At 36.6% G+C, this 18,340-nt stretch overlaps 1 protein-coding gene across 1 annotated transcript in view; it reads left to right on the forward strand.

The window, feature by feature from the left end:
* Window positions 1-18,340, forward strand: part of LOC114466762 (piezo-type mechanosensitive ion channel component 2) — a 216,453-nt gene that overhangs the window by 129,198 nt on the left and 68,915 nt on the right. The window contains 4 exon segments of the mRNA XM_028452478.1: window positions 2,463-2,756; window positions 2,852-3,110; window positions 6,214-6,402; window positions 6,519-6,726. Coding sequence (XP_028308279.1) covers window positions 2,463-2,756; window positions 2,852-3,110; window positions 6,214-6,402; window positions 6,519-6,726 — 950 coding nt within the window.

Below are 18,340 nucleotides of genomic sequence, written 5' to 3' on the forward strand. Positions count from 1 at the left end.
TGGATTATTGCACATGTAGTTTGAGTCATGGGAGGAAAAAGGTTATTTTTTGTTCAGGGTTCTCATGGCCCAGGGATACAAACTGTTTGTCATTCTGGAGGTGGAGCTTTGATTGATCCTTATCTCCTTCAGAGGGGAGCAGGGTGGGAGGGGTCAGAGAGGATGGGTTTGATGGTGGCCCAGGAGAGCTCCTCCTGGATGTGAACACCCAGGAACCTGAAGGACCATACTTTCTCCACCAGGTCACCATTGATGATGAGAACAGCATAGTCTACCGGGTTCCTCCTGAAGGTGATGGTGTTGTGTGTTTCTTTTGGATATGTGTAGGGACATTTATTCAGAATAATAAGAGGCTACAGTGAAGATATTTGACCATTTTAGATCATACTTTAGGTCAAAGAGTAGGAACTGGTGCAGGTGTTGAAGCAGGTTGGGAAGGAGAAGGAGTGACTAGGATAGGTTCAGTAGAGGTAGGTAGACATTGGGCTCGGCTGCACATATTGAGGTGTACTTCCATATGACCCACATCTCTGCACTGTAAAATGCAACAGCAAATCAACATATCTAAAACATATAGAAGCAAAATAAAAATGATTACTACAGACAAAGAATAGAACAAGGACAAAAATAACATGTTTAACTAATAGGAGCATTTTTTTTTTAATCAGCATTGATATCAGATGTGCATTTACACAATAGGCTGTCTGCGTACATGTGAATCTTACCTTTAAATGCTATTGCATTTTGCACATGGACATCAAAGGGCTTCTCCCAAAAACACACATGTACCACGACTGTCTCGTCTAATAATAGCAGAAGAAGAGTAGCTTCTTCTTCTTTGGTTGTTGACGGCAGTTGGCACCCAAAATGTTGCATTACTGCTACCTTCAGGTGAAAAGCTGCTGCGCAGAAGTTCATATATGGAGGGTTAGCTTCCGGACCGGGGCATGGAGATTCTGCAGCTGGACCCATCTCAAAGCAAAATGGAAAAAGCAAAGACAAAAGGGAAAAAAGAACATGACTGCATTTGGAAAAAGCAAAGATAAAATAAAAAAAACAGAGACAACACAGAAAAAACAATGACAAAATGGATAAAGAATATGACTACATTTGTATATATTGTTTTTTTTTAATTATTATTATTGATTCTCTTTATATTTCCACATTTATTTGCTTTTAATTTTGGCACTCTTGTATTTCCAAAAGTGTTAATCTGAGTGTCACATTATTTACATCTGGGTTGTCTTTTTGCTTATGCACTTGCTTGTGTTGTTGTTAGAGATTAAGTCGAAATCAGATGTTCTGAAACTGATTGTTCTTGTCTTGAAAATAGGCTTTGAGATAGTTGACCTGAATATATTTTATAATGGGTAAAAATGAGTTATTTGTCATGAGTCTGCCATGAGTCTGATTATTTAGTTATGGTTTACCTCTCTGTTCCTTGTTTTTGCCTGTTCCGGTCCATGTTTTCCTGCCTGCCTAGTTTTCCTGCTCTCCACAGCTGCTCCTCATTCCCTCGTCAAGTCGGGGAAGGAGATATATACTCCCTCAGTGCAGTCAGCTCTTGCTAGATTGTCAACCTGTGAAGAGAGACTTTCAAGCTCTGTGAAAACATTGCGAGTTCCTGACTCTGATTGTTAAGTGTGAATCTGTGTTCTTATTTAATAAATAAATCCAATTGGGGAATATTTCAGTTATCCTCCTTGTTTTGTTTGGGGCCGTTTATTCAATCGTATTTAGATATTTCAGTTTCTGCCTACTCCTTCCTGCGTTGCATTTGAGTTCTTCTGTATACCTGTGATATTATTGGATATTTAATCATAGTATGTTAAAAAAAGAAACCATGAATAATAATCCACATTATCAGTCTATAATTGGTTAATATGCTTCCATCAAAGGTAGGCTTTTTAAGGAGAGGTTTAACACAGCTGTCTTAAAAGCATGTGGCACAAAATCTGTTACTCGAGATGCGTTGATATGGTTTATTTATTAATGCTAATTAGTATAAAAAAACTTTGGATATTGGAGTTTGGAATGGATCCAGGAGACAGGTAGTTGGTTTAGAAGCACTAACTATTGAGGTCAGCTATAGGAGTGAAACGAAAAGCTGCTAGTTGGAGTTATTGCAGGAGCTGCTATGTTACACAATGATACATGCTTGGTTTTGGCAATGCAGCCTGAAACAATCCTTAACCAAGAATATACTATACCATGTTTGCAGGTCTATTAAATCATATCATATAGAAAACTGATGAGACATTTTTATATATGCATTAGAAGTTTATAAAAAGATCATTTGCACATGACCCCACTGACACAGAGCAGAGCTTAATTCACAGCCTCAACTCTTTCAGCTAATACTCAATCAAAACACTTGTTTACATTCCTGCCATTGTCAATTTTGTGAGATGTTGTTACATTTTCCAGCATTTTTACCTGCACTGTATTCTCTAAATTTACAGAAAACAAAAAGAAGGCAGTGTGATAGATGTGGATGATAAAGAGGATCACACAGAAAGTGAAAAGACATGTTTACATGAAGGAGAGGAAAAACAGATGGAGGAACAACAACAGGATCTTGAAACAGTACACAATAAGCTTCATAAGGAAACACAGAGAATGGAAGACAATCACCCAGATTGCACCTCTTTGTATTCCGGGGACTTTGATAAAAATAGTCTTGATGTGCCAGAGTCTCCCAGACCTCTGAGTCAGGAAACAAGAGCCCTCACGGCCAGCGAACTGCTGATTAACAAGTAAGTAAGCACAAGAAAACACTAAGTTTAAAAATAAAAGTTTAAAAAGCCCAATTTAATATTCACAACTGTTTCTTTATCTTGTTCTTCTAAAGTATTTTTGAAAACGACAAGATTGCTCAATCAGAAAAGTACTTCTCAACATTGCCAAGGCTGCTGAAGCTGCTGTTTGCTCTTTATAACACAATAATGTCCAAGTCAGAGATGATGTGCTACTTCGTGATCATCCTAAACCACATTGTATCAGCGTCCTTCCTCTCCCTCATCCTGCCCATCCTAATCTTCCTCTGGGCTATGATGTCCGTGCCAAGGCCCACTAAACGCTTCTGGATGACAGCGATCATCTACACAGAGGTAAGCTGTCACAGGGGTGCTCATCTAATTGTTTAAACAAGCTTAAGTCACATTTGCATAATTGAGTGCCATTTTACTCGTTATTCTCTTTTAATTACTTTCATTCGATCATTTTAAAATAACTCAAATAATTGGTATCAGGCAAGCATTCTAGTTGGTCTCTAATTTGCATAAGATATGATTTACTTTTTGCTGGCAGAGATTAATCAATGAAAAAGTATACAGTACAATCATTTGCTTTCACACAAATGTATCAGCCATATGCTTCTATAACAGCTTCAACTCTTCTGAAAAAGCTTTCCAGACAGTTTCAGTGTGTTAGTGGTGGAGAAATATTTTTTTTAAACAGACAAAAAAACAATTTCCATCATTGACTGACATCTGTCGACTGGTTACATGTGTATTATAAAAGAGACATTGATCTTCACACTTCATTAACTATTTAATGTTTTAAAAATATTTTTATTTAACATTTGCATATGTAAATATAGAATGTATGCTGCAATGTGAAACTATTTATCGTTCCTTCATCTGCTGTTGTGCTCCTTTACATCAGAGTGTCCACCTGAACCCACTTATCTATCCGTATTTCATATCAGGACCACAGGATTAACATATGGGCCTAATTATTGATGTTATAGTTGCAAGTATAGTCACTTAAGTAGAATTAAAATGAATGGCAGACTATCAATAGAATACATAAATAGAGTTTTAATATTACTTAAAAAAACTGATTTACGTTTCTGCAATCAACTCAGATTAAGGAAAATTAGCCATAGACCAGAAGTCAGTTTAGCTAACACAGTAACAAAAAAAAAAAAAAAACGAGCTCCATACCACTAGGGTTGGGTAGGCAGGGCGTTCGGAATCGAGACCACCAATGTCAACACCAATGACAATTTCATATGTTTCTGCTGGCAAGTATTAATTCAATTCAATTCAACTTTATTTGTATAGCGCAATTTACAACAAAGTCATCTCAATGCGCTTATCAAAATATAAAATTCATAATAAAAAAGAAAAAAACCCAACAAGATCCACATGAACAAGTGTTTAGCCATCTAACAAAATCAACATCGTAAAACACCATTAAAGAAACATAAACAATTATTTAATATAGACTCCATACTCTCCCATCAAGATATCTCATGACATGGCAGCACATCCGTTGTTTGTGTTGGAAACACAGAAACACGAAGAAAATGACAACAACAACAACAACAACAACTTCAGTGAGGCGCATCTACAAAGCCAATCCCTCCTTTTGTACCATTCACTGTGGAAAATACGAACAATTTACTGACCTTACCTTTGCTGAAGGTCTGGTAACGCAGGTGTTGGTCGCCCGTGTTTTAAAAGCTGTCGTTTTTTCCTCAAAAAAAAGTTTCTTTATTGTCTCTAGCGCAAAGCACAAAATGCTGAAACTTTCAAACTTATAGATACTGTAAGCTATCAGAAATTGAAAAATAAATAATTTATAATTATATTATATTTAAAACAAATAATCAAAATATCAATTCACCCTTGGGTAGGCACTGCCTACCTTGCCTACCCTGACTATACGTCACTGCTCCATACATTGGTCCCAGCATAAAATCTGATATAACTTTTTTTTTGTCCCAGAAAGAAAAAGCCACGGACTTTATACTGTGATGACCCGCCCTACTGTACCTCTGATTGGCTTTGACCGTTTTTCAAGGGACCAATCAGACAGGAGGTGTCGTCTATGCAATGCCTGCCCCCAAAGTGCCAAAACTCAACATCACAGCGTGCGGAAAGATCCCCGCGAGCGCATAGGCTGAGACGGTGCGCGTGCAGAAAGGCAAGGCGCGTGCGCAAAAAGTGGTCTTTACTGTGCGCGATGACAGTTTTTATTCACTTGGCTTTTTGGCACTAATGTGACGCCATACTGATAGACATCAATTTGATCCACTACAGGAGTAAATAACAAGTGAAACATTGATGACAGATGATGATGATAATGCGCTCTGATCATTTCTGAATTCAGGAATATAAGAAGTTAATAACTTCAGGCTTTCCACAAAAAACAAACGTTAATATGGCGTCAATATGAATGGAAGAAGAGAGATTTTAACTGTAGCTCGGACAGAAAAATGTGTCCGTTCCTTACACTGCGGTAATCTGATCAAATCAATCTGTTACATTGTTTATCAATGAAGGTGTTTCAAATTAAAATGGCACTTTATCATTTTCACGGATTTCAATGACATTTACAAGCGTTAGGAAAACTCTATGTTCCGTCATTTCTAGACAGCCCAAAAATAATGACATCATGCCACAGTCCACCTCCTTTGCTTCAGACCGCCTTCATTGACAGACTACACGCTTTTAGTCGGTTTACGCGCGGTGGGCGTGTCAGGAACCTGGAAGCCTGGGATACGTGCTGGAGAGACGCGTGTATCCCAGGCGTATAAAAAAGTGCTTAAGTCCAGATGGGAGAATTGACCCCTTAGTCATTTATTTATTACTGACAGAAAGTGTATCTCTCCATGTTAAAGCGTATCTCCTATATTACAGCACATGTATCGAGTGTTGTATGATATATCACGTAGAATATAAATAACACTGTTTAATTTGAGCAGCCTTATTCTCTCCTTCTTTAAGTTACAGGAGGGTGCTGAACATTTCAAGCTGCATTTTGTATTTATTTTGGCAGGTCTAAAATGCAGCTTTCAAAACTTTTGTTACAGAAATAAGAAATAATAATAGTAATAAAAAAAAAGTTAGATTTTTAAATTTGTTTTTATTAATTTTATTGAAGCAAAACACTCCCACACACTGTTTCCAACTTTTGCAGTCAAATACGATTTTTTAATATCGTACCATGAGTATTTCGTATGGTGGGCCCTATATCAAATTTCATATCGCATTGTGAGTTAACTATTTTGTTACACCCCTACTAATAATGAATGAACAGGAAAATCAACTGATCATATAACTTGGACTGCGTTAAGAAATGTGTAATTGTGAAACTAATTTAATGTTGTGATGATGAAACTCAGCAAAATTAAATGAATTTAATAGTAGTAATAAATGTGTAACAAATGATGGAAGTTATTGGTAATGTATGTCTTTGTCTCAGCTGACTGTTGTGGTGAAGTACTTCTTCCAGTTTGGTTTCTTCCCCTGGACCTCCTCTGCCTATCGAGGCATCAACGCTGAACGACCCTACGCCTTACCCAACATCCTCGGGGTGGAGAAGAAAGATGGCTACGTCCTTTTTGACCTCATTCAGCTTCTGGCTCTCTTTTTTCACAGATCAATCTTAAAGGTAACCGTCTATTTTAGTGTTTATACACACCAGTATCCCTTTCACTGTGGAACGCTGGCATTGTGCAGGTAGTTTTAATGCTGACTTTAATGGTGTCTGTGTGAGGGACTTAACAGTGCCATGGGCTGTGGGACAACAAAGAGGTTGAGATGCCAGATTTCTTCAAAAAGCTAAAGAGGAAGGTAGACAAGAAGAAGATGACAGCAGGGGATAAGATGGGTAGCAAAGACAAACCTTCACGTCGGCTGAAGTTCCTTCCCCTGCAGGCCTCCACCACCTCCATGTTCTGCAGACAAAGAAAGGACCACTCTAGAGATTCAGATGGTAAGCTTAACTTAAACTTAAACAGGTGTTGTGGCGGTTTTGTGTCATCACATATCACAAGGGGGAAGATTTTTTTTTAAATGCCTTGATTATGGAGTCCTGAAGCACTTATGACATGCCCATTCTATACTATAAGATATCCAATGAACCACCTATGCTAACTATCTACTTAAATTACCTTAAAACCCCTTATTTACTTTTGCGATGTTCTTGAAGTTCCTGTGTTCGTCTCATCTGTGCGCTGGGAGAAGTCTACTGGTGTGTGTTAGTGACTCTTTTTAGAGCAATACCTGCACAATTGCAACTAAGCGAAAGCATACTGGGTGCTGGGTAAGTTTTCTTATATTATATTGTTTGTATCCTCCTTAAGCTATAAGAGCGTTACCACAGCTCATGGGGATCATAGGGTGTACTCACACTGGCAACCAGGGCCGTTCCTAACCAGCTTTGTGCATGTGTGAAACCATGGGGGGACCATTGTCTGGCCTGCGTAGGTGTGAACTGCACCCCGGGGGGGGGCCCACACAACTCGACTGGACCCGTGCGCAAAACAAGATGACGTTGGTACCGCGCAACGCTTTACGGCACATAAACATAAGCATTCAGCAATGATAGCGGTGTCAGAAGTGCTCGTTGGCCGTTGAAAAGGTCAGAGACGGCGTTACCTGAGGATATATGAACGGCACCACAGAGAACTCACGGAGGCAGAGGACAACGTGACCGTCAGGACTTCTCTTTGCTCAGCCGACAATATTTGTAAAATATTCACTGCACGTTTCTCTGGTGGCTTGTCCAGTTGTTGTTGTTGTTGTTAATATTGTATGAGGACAGTATTACTGCAGCCCTGTACATCATTGTTGTTCTGTTAAAGTCTCTTTATACCAAGACTTAAAAACCAATCTGAAATTAGTGGTGACTCACTTTTATTAGTGGTAAATCACCTTTATTATGCATTACAAAAATCTGTCCTTGAAACATCAAATAATTCTTCCTTAAGTCTCTAAATTATTGAAACAATGAAAAACATCTCCTAGAAAATAAAGTTGCAGAATATTAAATAATCATTTAATATACACTTTAATAAATAAGTGCATCCCATGGTCTCATGTTGACTCTGAGCTTTATTCTGTCTGTTGTCTGTGGAAGTGATGGGAACTAGGGTCAGCACATGATTTTAATGTTCAGGGAGGGGCGTGTCCACTCTGCATGGACTTAAAGAAGAATAAATGAAAGGAGAGTTAGTTATTGTCATTAAATTTGATGTTCACAAAAAGAAAAACTGAAAGTGATGGAGATAAATATATTCAGATGGACTCTCTCTCACACACACACACACAAAGTTTAAACAAACACAAATACTCTGTCCTACACTATCTCACACATTAAAATCATCCATTTAATCTTATATTAATGTACACAAAGACTAACTCCACAAAAGCATTTATTGATCCAGAAATTAAACTGATCTTACCTTTATAGGCTCAGTTTCCTTCTTTATCAAATACCTTTGAACCTCCATCCATGGTGGTTTTCATCATCCAAGAGTCTTCATTTTCAGTTAAATCCACCGTTGTTTGGTCTCTTTTAATTTCTCTTTCTTTCTCACTCAGACTTTGGTTCTCTCTCTTTTCCTCGTGTCGATTTTGACAAAACAACGCGGCATCTTTAATGTTTCAATCACATGTGAGTAACATTAAATTTACCGACACAGGCTGTAAAGAGCAACTACTTATATTTAATAAACTGGTGGAATTTCTCCGAGCAAATATGAGCAGAGTTACGTTCATTTAAATTAACGTGTTGCGTTCAGGAGCCCTGGCAAACCCAGTCCGTTCGCATAATCCCGCCGTGAAAAGAGCACGTGCCTGGGTAAATCTGGACGTATAGTTACCCTACACAACAGAAGATATGAAATTAACAGCAATGAGCATGTACTGTCAACAACAAACCCAGAGTCGCTTAATGATGACATAATGCCATATGTGTGTCGTAAATGAACGTGATGACGAGTTTGTCTGTGGGAGCCGAGATGAGCTGGTGATCATGTCCGTTCTACCGTGCCAGAGGAGGGACGGTTTTAGGCGAAGATCTGACCCCACGTCCAGTCTGTTCCTGTACTTTGTTTTTAGGGCCACGAGTGCTAAAAATCCAGTTTCACATAGATAGGCGGTTGTAAACAGCATGAGAAGCCTAAGGGCTTTGTTGGCAAGATCTGTGTATTCTGTGTAAACGCGCATCCAAGAAGATGCCAGATGTGTCTCCGCAAAGACTAGTTTCAATGAGCTATCACACGATAATTCCACAAGGCTGTCCTGCTCTTTGGAGGTAAGTCCTGCGAAGGTCTCCAGGTCGTGAGTAACAAACGGGTTCTGAATCCAGTTGTGCTTCTTGTCAAGTGCTGGAAAGTATCGGCGTAGCTGTGTGCTTGCAGGTGCGCGCTGATGGAGCTTGCCACAGTGCTGGGGATCTGTTGCTCCTCAGTGCGTGAAAAGTTACAGAGACTATTGAAGGATTCGTAGTTGTTTTGTGCCGATCTAACAGCTCAAACTTTCTTATCGAATCCTCAATCTTATTCTGGACTTGAAAAACGGTCACTGCTTTCCCCTGGAGTGACACATTTAGTCCATTTAAATACTCAAAAATATCATCCAAATAGGCCAATGTAGAAAGCCACGCAAAGCCACAAAATCCCAAACAGGCGGGACAGAAGAGGATGACTTTTGATGAAATTCACTGTTTTTACAGCTTCATCCAAAACCCTCTTTAGATTTGCTGGCATAGCTTTTGTGGCCAGAGCCTCAGTGAATGCTGCAGTAGACAGGTGTAATCAGTGGAGCCACATCCTTAACTCGCTTTACAACTCCACTCAGTCTTCCCACCACGGCCCTGGCTCCATCCATGCTCAGTCCCACACATTTTCCCCATTGGATTTTGTTTGCAAACATAAATTCATTTATGACTTCAAATATGGCTTCCCCCAAAGTGTTTGATTGTAAAGGCTTGCAAAACAGAAAGTCTTCATGTATTTCTCCATTGTGTTCACATCTGACAAAAGCAAGCAGGTTTGCCAAGGCTGCAATGTCAGTTGATTCATCAATTTGCAGAGCAAAGATACGACTTGTTTTGATTTGGGCCAGTAGTTGTTTTAAACCATCTTGAGCCATGTCGTCGATATGGCGCTTCACTGTGTTATCAGACAATGAAATCACATTCAGTTTTTTTGCTGCTTTATCGCCAATCATCACATTGGGAAAGGTATTATTATTTGATTCATTTATTGTTTTGTATTTTCAGTTTTAATTCCATGTCTATAAATTCACTTAACTACATTTAGTTGGCTGTTATTACTTAAAGAAGGGTCACCAAACTGCATAATAACCTCTATGAAGGAAAATGCAAAGATAATAAAATTATGTCACAGTAATACATCTCGTCAAATCTCTAGTGTAAAATACAGATTATTCATCGATAGTTTGTTACATTGTGATAAGCAAATTCCAATCATATAGCACACGTGTATGTATTGAACTGTTGTTTTTTTAGCGTCATCAACTTTAGTGAAGATCCTTTGCTCGATAGCGATAGCACTGTTCTTGAAGATCTTTTGCGATGGCATCGTTGTGGTCATCACATCATTGTGTTCTGTGATTCCTATTCGTCCTCCACGCATCCAGTGAGGGTCCGCGATCCCTGTTTGGGTGTTCCCCTCCAGTGCTGCAGCTAAGACCTGTCAACGTTCCCATCCGTGAAGGCAGTTAGGGGTTTTTGACGTTCTTGTCTGTCGCGGCAGTTAGATTTTTCTTACTCAGCCACCTCCAATTTGGTCCTGAAAAGTAAAAAATATCCAACCATATTGTGCACAAACATTCTTACCAATTACTATTTCTATTTCCACTTCCCCCCTTTGATTGAAAACAATCATCTATGAGTGATTATCTATGAGTGATTATCTATACACAGTCCAAAGCCAAATTCTTAAACCAAAAAAAATCTGAACTAATCCCAACATTACTGTAGTTTCCTCAAGAATTCAATATAAACTGTTTTGTTTTATAGTTTTCTAATCATACCTGAACTTTACCCAAAAATGTAATTCAGTTTGTTATAGAAAGACCTATCTCAAATTTCCAGAACTGTCACTCCTATAGTTTTGTCCTCCCAAAACTTTCGTATCAGGAGGATACTTTATTTTATCTTGTTTTTTTTAATTTATTGTATTTTATCTTCACTGGTATCAAACCAAGGTACGCAGACCAAAACACGGTCCAATAGAGAAAATAGCCTGAAGTGTTATAGGACTTTCGGATACGGAGCAGATAAGTTCAGACAAAATATCTTTCCTAAGATTTTATTTTTTTTTTTTAATCCATTACCTCTCTGCTGATAATGATACTGCCAACTGGTCATAAATAAAGAGTAATCGCTGTAAATGGTACTACCATTGTCTTTTAGAGCAATGCTCAAACCTCAAAACTGGCCGCTTAAAATCAGATAAGATTATCCAATCCGGGAACCAAAATCCTTAACTTTATTCCTATATAAATTTACCTTATGTAAGCACATACACTCTCCACTGCAACCAGGAGATTTGACCCAGTTTGATGACATTTTAATTTATTATTCCATCTGACAGTGTCAAAGGCTCTTCTGTTGAAATCTACACAGAAATCGAACAGTGTAACTTTTTTTTAAAGTATTTTAGGATTGTTACGGCAGAATTTACGGTTGACCTCATTTAGTGACATGATTCATTGCTCTGGTTGAATGATGGAATCCAGGAGAAGCATTGATGATTTTATATAAAAAGTTTATTCTATTGCTAAGTAAAAAGGTACAAGATGGAACAAAGTGAAACAAAATTAGCGTCCGTCCAGGCGGACGTCCGAAAGAAGTGCCGCGCCCCGCCCCAACAGTTTCAAAGCTTAAGCTTTTTATACAGATAAGAAAAGGTCCCAACAGTGAGAGACAAAAGGGAGGGAGTCAGATGCCCATAGTGGAATTGTTGGAGGATGATGAAGATGTTATGAGAAGGTTTGGCTCCAGTCTTTATCTGTCTTGATAAGTGTGTGCGTCAGTGTATGTCTGCATGTGAGCAGAGATTCTGGCCTTGGCAGAGACTGTGCTGCACTGAGAATAATATGATCTGTACTGTTTAATCAGATGTTCAAAAGTGTAATGAGTAATGGAGTCGTCCTGTATTAAAACATGACAAATTGTACACATGAACATACATTTGACGATATGATGATGAATATAATAATTGACCATAACAGGATGTAACGCTAAAATCACTAGGATGAAACCATAAACATATTTTACCAAATCAGCCGAAAGTGGTGTGTTTGTGATCTATTTGTAAACAGATTTGATCAAATATTGCAATTGAACCAGCAAGAATTAATCAATGAGAATAGCACAGCTGTCATCAAACTTGAATGAAAAAGCACCAGAAGGACATCTCAGCTCGTCCCCATTGAAGAACCGTAAGCACAGCTATACAGTAAGATTGCTGTTGCATCAAATGTGTTCTTGGAGAAGGACTTTCCAGAATCACAAAGTCTTTTCCTTAGCACAGGTCATATGTGAGGTTGAAACCCAGTAATTTACTCTCAGTTGGTTTTGCTTTGCTCCCCCTTTTTGTTTCTCTTCAGCACAATGACGTGTGCTTTTTCATAGAATCCAACTGCAGAGAGTTCACAGGTGGTTTCAGTGTCTCATCAGTTCACAGTTTTAGGCTCACTTTAAACAGCAGGACAGAGAATGATCAGTTCTGAGTGTCCATATTTCGATGTATGAAAGTTAATCTGCTTCATCTCTAAACCAGTCCTCCTACAACCGGTCATTCCATCGATAACCTTCTACCAATTCAAATTCCAACATTTCCCAAACCATGTTAATTATTACTTAATGGTAAAGTTATTATCCTATAACTGTTATCACTGTCATTAATTCTGTTGATTCTTCATTTATCTTTATTAACTCACACACCATAGCATTCACAAATTTTGTATTTTATTATCAGACAGCTCTATGTTCTACACAACACAACACACAGCACAGCAAAGATTTCTGTGTACAATTGAAGTTGCCTTTCTGTGTTTGAAAATAGGCTTATATGTTAATAAAAATAACTATTTATTAAAATCCCATAATCTAAAATGCAGGTGGTCTGTCTTGGTTGTTCTTCATTTTCAGACAACACCCTCTCTGTATTAAAACATGTTTCAATTGCATCATTAAGTGTTAGGTGAAGACACTTTGTTTAGAAAAGTCATTAATTTAATTTCCTTATTCACGGATTCAACTTCACTTTTTTTCTTGAAGTGATGAAAAAACAAATAAAATCAACTTTAGATATTTCTCCCAATATATTTATACTTGCTCACCACAACCTTTTTCAAAGTCAAAGTCAAAGTCAGCTTTATTGTCAATTCCTTTGCATGCACAAACATACAAGGGAATCGAGAAGACGTTTCTCACTTCCCACGGTGAACAGATAAAGTGCTCAGGCACAGCAGAAAAGACATTCCTATACTAAAGGTAGACATACAATTTTTACAACAGATAAAACATTTACTAATACCAAATACTAAAACTAATACTAATATATAAATACTAAATACTAAAACTAATACTAATATATATATATACAGTGTGTAGGTGGGAGTAGCAGCATGAGTTCCTATATAGTTTATGATAGTGCAAAGGCAAAACGGTCATGGCGGCATAAAAAAAAATTCTGTATTTGCAGTAGTAGTGCAAGAGTGATAGTACAAAGAGCAGTCAGTAAAACAGTAATAAATAACAGCATTTTCAGTCTTTTTGCTATTTTGGTGGGGGGGAGGGATTCATTCTGGATTTTTATTTCCTTAAATCATGACAACCTCAGGAGATAACCTAAAGTCACGGCTCACACAGTGTAATTTAGTTCCAATAACCTTCTTCATGATAATCCAGTCACCCCAACTCTATTTTATCCCACTGTATTTTCACTGCATTTTACAATGTCAGGTCTGATTTGTCATATTCTAATATTACTCTCCTCTCCTGATCTAACTGTATAGATACACTATTCAATGGTAGAACTTTGAATCTTTGACCTTTAGCCTCTGGACTGATGACACCAAAATCATTCCATCACATTCATACAACATCAACCCGGACAACAAATAAACACACACCGTAATCTTTTTTTCATAGTTTAACAGTGGAACTTTTCAAATTTGCTCATACTGTTATTTTCAACAGTTAAATTCATATTTCTTGTGATTTTATCAATTATCTAATTGTGCTGAAAGCATTACAACCTTTAAGAAGTGAATAACACCCAATTTTAATGACTAATATCTCATCTAAGAAATTTGAATGCCTATCGATGTCTTTTATTAAATGTCACAACCATTTAAACCTAATTTATCATTATTTTTAATAGATTGGTCTTTTTTTTTCTTTCTTTCTTTCATAATTAAACTGTTTTCAGAAAAAAATATCTAAACACAAACACTACTGCACGGATGAGCTGTTCTGTCGAGCAGCTCCATCTCCACGTCCACATGATGGTAACGTTATCTACTCACCACATCCTCCTTTCTGGTGGACCTTTTTGTTGGAGGTATCAAATCTCCAAAAATGTATACTGTACAACATTTAAACCTGTAAACCAAACAAGACAATTGTGTTCTTTCCAACAGTATCAGTGAAGAGGTTAGTATGTTAGATGGGGGGAAAAGAATAGAAAAAAAGAAATTTCTACATTTTGTAAACACAACTTTCCTGCTGCATTGTGAATCCTTTTGTTCAGATGTGTGGTCATTTTATCAAAGTCACAGTCAATTCATGGGATCCCACGTCAGTGTCACCTGTTATTGGTCAGACATCTCCTTTGTGACCTATATGGTCCTGTTTACCTGACCCTTCAACACATTTCAGGATCCAAACTTTTGCAAACATATCCATAAAGAACTCCATGACCTGTACTGTAGATACTATAAAAATGCATTAGAAACAACATACAAAGATTGCATATATCCTTCACTAAGGTGTTCTACAGTAATAACTCCATACACTATAAGAGTGCTGACTCAACTTTAAATGTGAAAACCTGATCGTCTTAAAATAAACCCATCAAACATTCCTTAGTGTAATGGATTATAAACCAATTATTAAGGCTCAACTCATGTGACTGAAATGAATACCAATATTGCTGAAACAAGACAGACTGTATTCGTATTCTTTTAAAATGTACTAAATATCAGGTCCGAGGACAGAATATTTTTACTGCAATTTTTAGCCTTTTGTGTGCTATAATTAATTATTTGGTCATTTATTTATTCATTTATTTTTAAAAAATATTTTCACAAAATGTTATTTGTGAATATATACAATTTAATTTTAGAGTATTCCAACCTTCTTCATGGCAGGTTGTTTTCATCACCAGTTAGCCTATCCACATCTCAGTTATATAAACCTCCTCAGCTCATCTCTTTTCATTACCCCTTGTAGCAGTCACAAAACACCCACAATACAACTCATCCCAAACCATCAGGCCATCATTCTTCTCATTAAGTATCAAAGCAATCCAAAATTTTCCCACATATTCATAGCATCTGTCTATGGCTATTTTATTCTCACAATTCACTTATTTATCTTTCTGGTGTTAAGTAGTTATCTTAATACAGATGAACAAATGGAAGATATATCTAATGTATGGGAATCCTAAAAATAACTATAACAAAATGATTTGAACAGCATAAACACCGTTTTGAAAAAGACAGTGTTTGGAGGGTAACTTTTTCTTCTTTTTTAATAATTTAAATACAATTACAAATTACCTTGTTTTTTTAAAAATACTTTTTTAAACATACACCATTAACTCAATTACTTAAACTGATCCTCAAGATCTTTCCAAACTTTAACACCATAAACAGAAACGCATCTTCCTTTATCATTTGTTCTAAATTTACTTTATTCAAAAACATAAACCCCTTAAACCCTTAAAAAGTGAAATATTACCCAAAGGAAAACTTTTATTTCTGACTTAGAACACAATCTGTAATGCTTTTGACTTGGCTAAATCCATAAGTTTTGTATTAAGTACTATAACTGATTGTTTTTTTTAATTGCTTCAAATAAAACACACAAATAAAGACAGAAGTACAAATTATATTTAACCTGCTCACTGTCTTATCCTAAACCACCACGACTTCACCTTAACAGTCACGCTACATTAAAGGAAATGTTTTAGTTTATGACCTAGACCATAGGTCACCAACCTTTTTGAAACCGTGAGCTACTGCAAAGTTACTAAATAATCCAAAGAGCTACCAGTTTAACACACACAGAAATACTGCTTCAATTTTCCAGTTTTACCTTAATTGGGGGGAAAGATAATTAAGGAAGACTCTACATCTACTTAAACATTAGGAAATACTAAAGTTTCATCATGCAACACTGTACCTCTTTAAATTCTACCACTGTCTCATTTTCAAATAAACACTTTCACAGGGAGTCATCATGTTCCCACTTTACCAGCCATCAACTACTCTTTTACCAACCAAACCATGTTCTTGAAATGTAACAATTATGTAACATTTTATTAAACTCCACTTTCTTATTCAATTTAATTGCATTATTATCATTATTAGAAATAAACATCACAATCTAAACACCAAATTTGCAACATATTTAATGAAATCCTATCTGCGATACTTAGACACATCCATCTCAGCAAAGTTTCAGTGAAAATAAACATTTACAAAAGGTTAGTTTCATTATTTCATTATGTATTTATTTATTTATCAGCTCCAATATAACTCTAACTTAAATCAAATGTGGGCCAAATACTATTGGCTGAAAATGATTTCCAAATTAATAAATGTAATTAGTGTGCATCCTGCAGCCCTCTGGCAGAAATATTTATATTTTCACTAAACCATGATTTGTTTTTATTTGAGATTTCCCTAAGCAAAGCTTTTAAAAAGACTGGATGTGTATAGGCAAAAATTCAAGACACAGCAAAAACATATACAGTCGTTATGTTGTAGCACCCTACGACACAAGTGAGTTTTTACTATAATAAGTGTATGTTGTCATTATTTCCTATGCTCCATCTGTGTCCCGATAATCCTGTTCAGGCTCTATTCAGGGCAGCTATTGTTTTACACATTTTGTGTTCGGGCACTCCTGCGGGCAGCTAATGGGTCTTGACAGTGGACCAAATGGGTAACAAACAATCTGCTACACCCTGTAAACCCTGTAAAGTTCGACGGCCAATGTAAGGTTAAATGGGTGATGCGTTGATGCGTTATTTCAAGAGGGTCCAGCTGCTGAACCTCCATGCCCAGCTCCTCCACGTTCAGCTCCGGAAGTGACATCAGGAAATGAATAAAAAAATACAAAATAAAACCGATAGCATAGCCATGTCGGCTAGGCTTTTCCAGAAGGTTTATCTGGGTTTTAATAACTTTGTTAACCAAAGGTTTCTCTGCATTTTAATACTTTTGTTAACTGGATTCCTCAGCAGTGTTACATTGAAAAAACAAAGTATCATGCACCTCATCAACAACATATAAATTGATTAGCATTTCCGTGAACGATTTCGATTGTTTGGATATCCTCTAGAGACACAATCGTTTTATTTGTGCAGCAGTCCTATCACAACCTCTTTGTTTTAACCTTAAAACGGGGATAAATGTAGGATACATTCAATGTTTAAAGATTCACAGCATTGTTAATATCATAAAACTTTAAGTACAACACACGAAGGTAAAATATTTCATTAAGTTCGTTTTATGATAACTGTCACAGTTATGTATAGTATATTTATATATACTAGTACAGTGCCCGTCGAAAGTATGCATTCATATAGTGGGTCAATTACGGGCATAATAACAACATACTCTGTAGCATTATTAAGGGGTATATTTGCAGGTGCAAAGTAAAATAACGTGTGCAATTTCCCTGGTTTAATTCTATGAGACATGCGTATGATGAATGTGTTGGTTTTTTTTACTCATTTTTATATTTTTTGTTTTAATTATTGTTTGTTGTTGCCATTGTAGTGTTATTCTGGAGTCATTTCGTTTTTTTTTTGTTTTTTTTATGTAGTTTTGTGCATTTCTGTTGTCATTTTAGTGTATTTTTGTATAAATATTTAGTTTTGTGTATATTGAGTCATTTTCATATTTTTGTTGTTTGGTGTATTTTTCTGTAATATAAGTTTTTTGGAGTCATTTCGTGTGCTTTTGGAGTCTTTTGTATATTTTTGTGCATTTCTGTTGTTGTTTTGTGTACTTCCTGTATAAATATTGTTTAGTTTTTTTGTTTTAAGTTATTTGTGCATTTTTTTGTATAATTATTGTTTTTTGTTGCATTTGTAGTGTGATTCAGGAGTCATTTTGTATCTTTTTTTAGTGTAGTTTTTTGCATTTCTGTTGTCTTTTGTGTATTTTTTGTTTAAATATTTAGTCTTGTGTATTTTGAGTCATTTTCATATTTTTGTTAATTAGTGTGTGTTTTAGGGGCGGAGGGAGGGAACCATTCCAAATTCATGCACACCAGTCCATCCACGTGTACCTGCCTAACTTTCAATAAACTTCTCTATTGTCAGTAGTTA

This window comes from Gouania willdenowi, chromosome 7, assembly GCF_900634775.1.
Source record: "Gouania willdenowi chromosome 7, fGouWil2.1, whole genome shotgun sequence".
NCBI lineage: Eukaryota > Metazoa > Chordata > Actinopteri > Blenniiformes > Gobiesocidae > Gouania > Gouania willdenowi.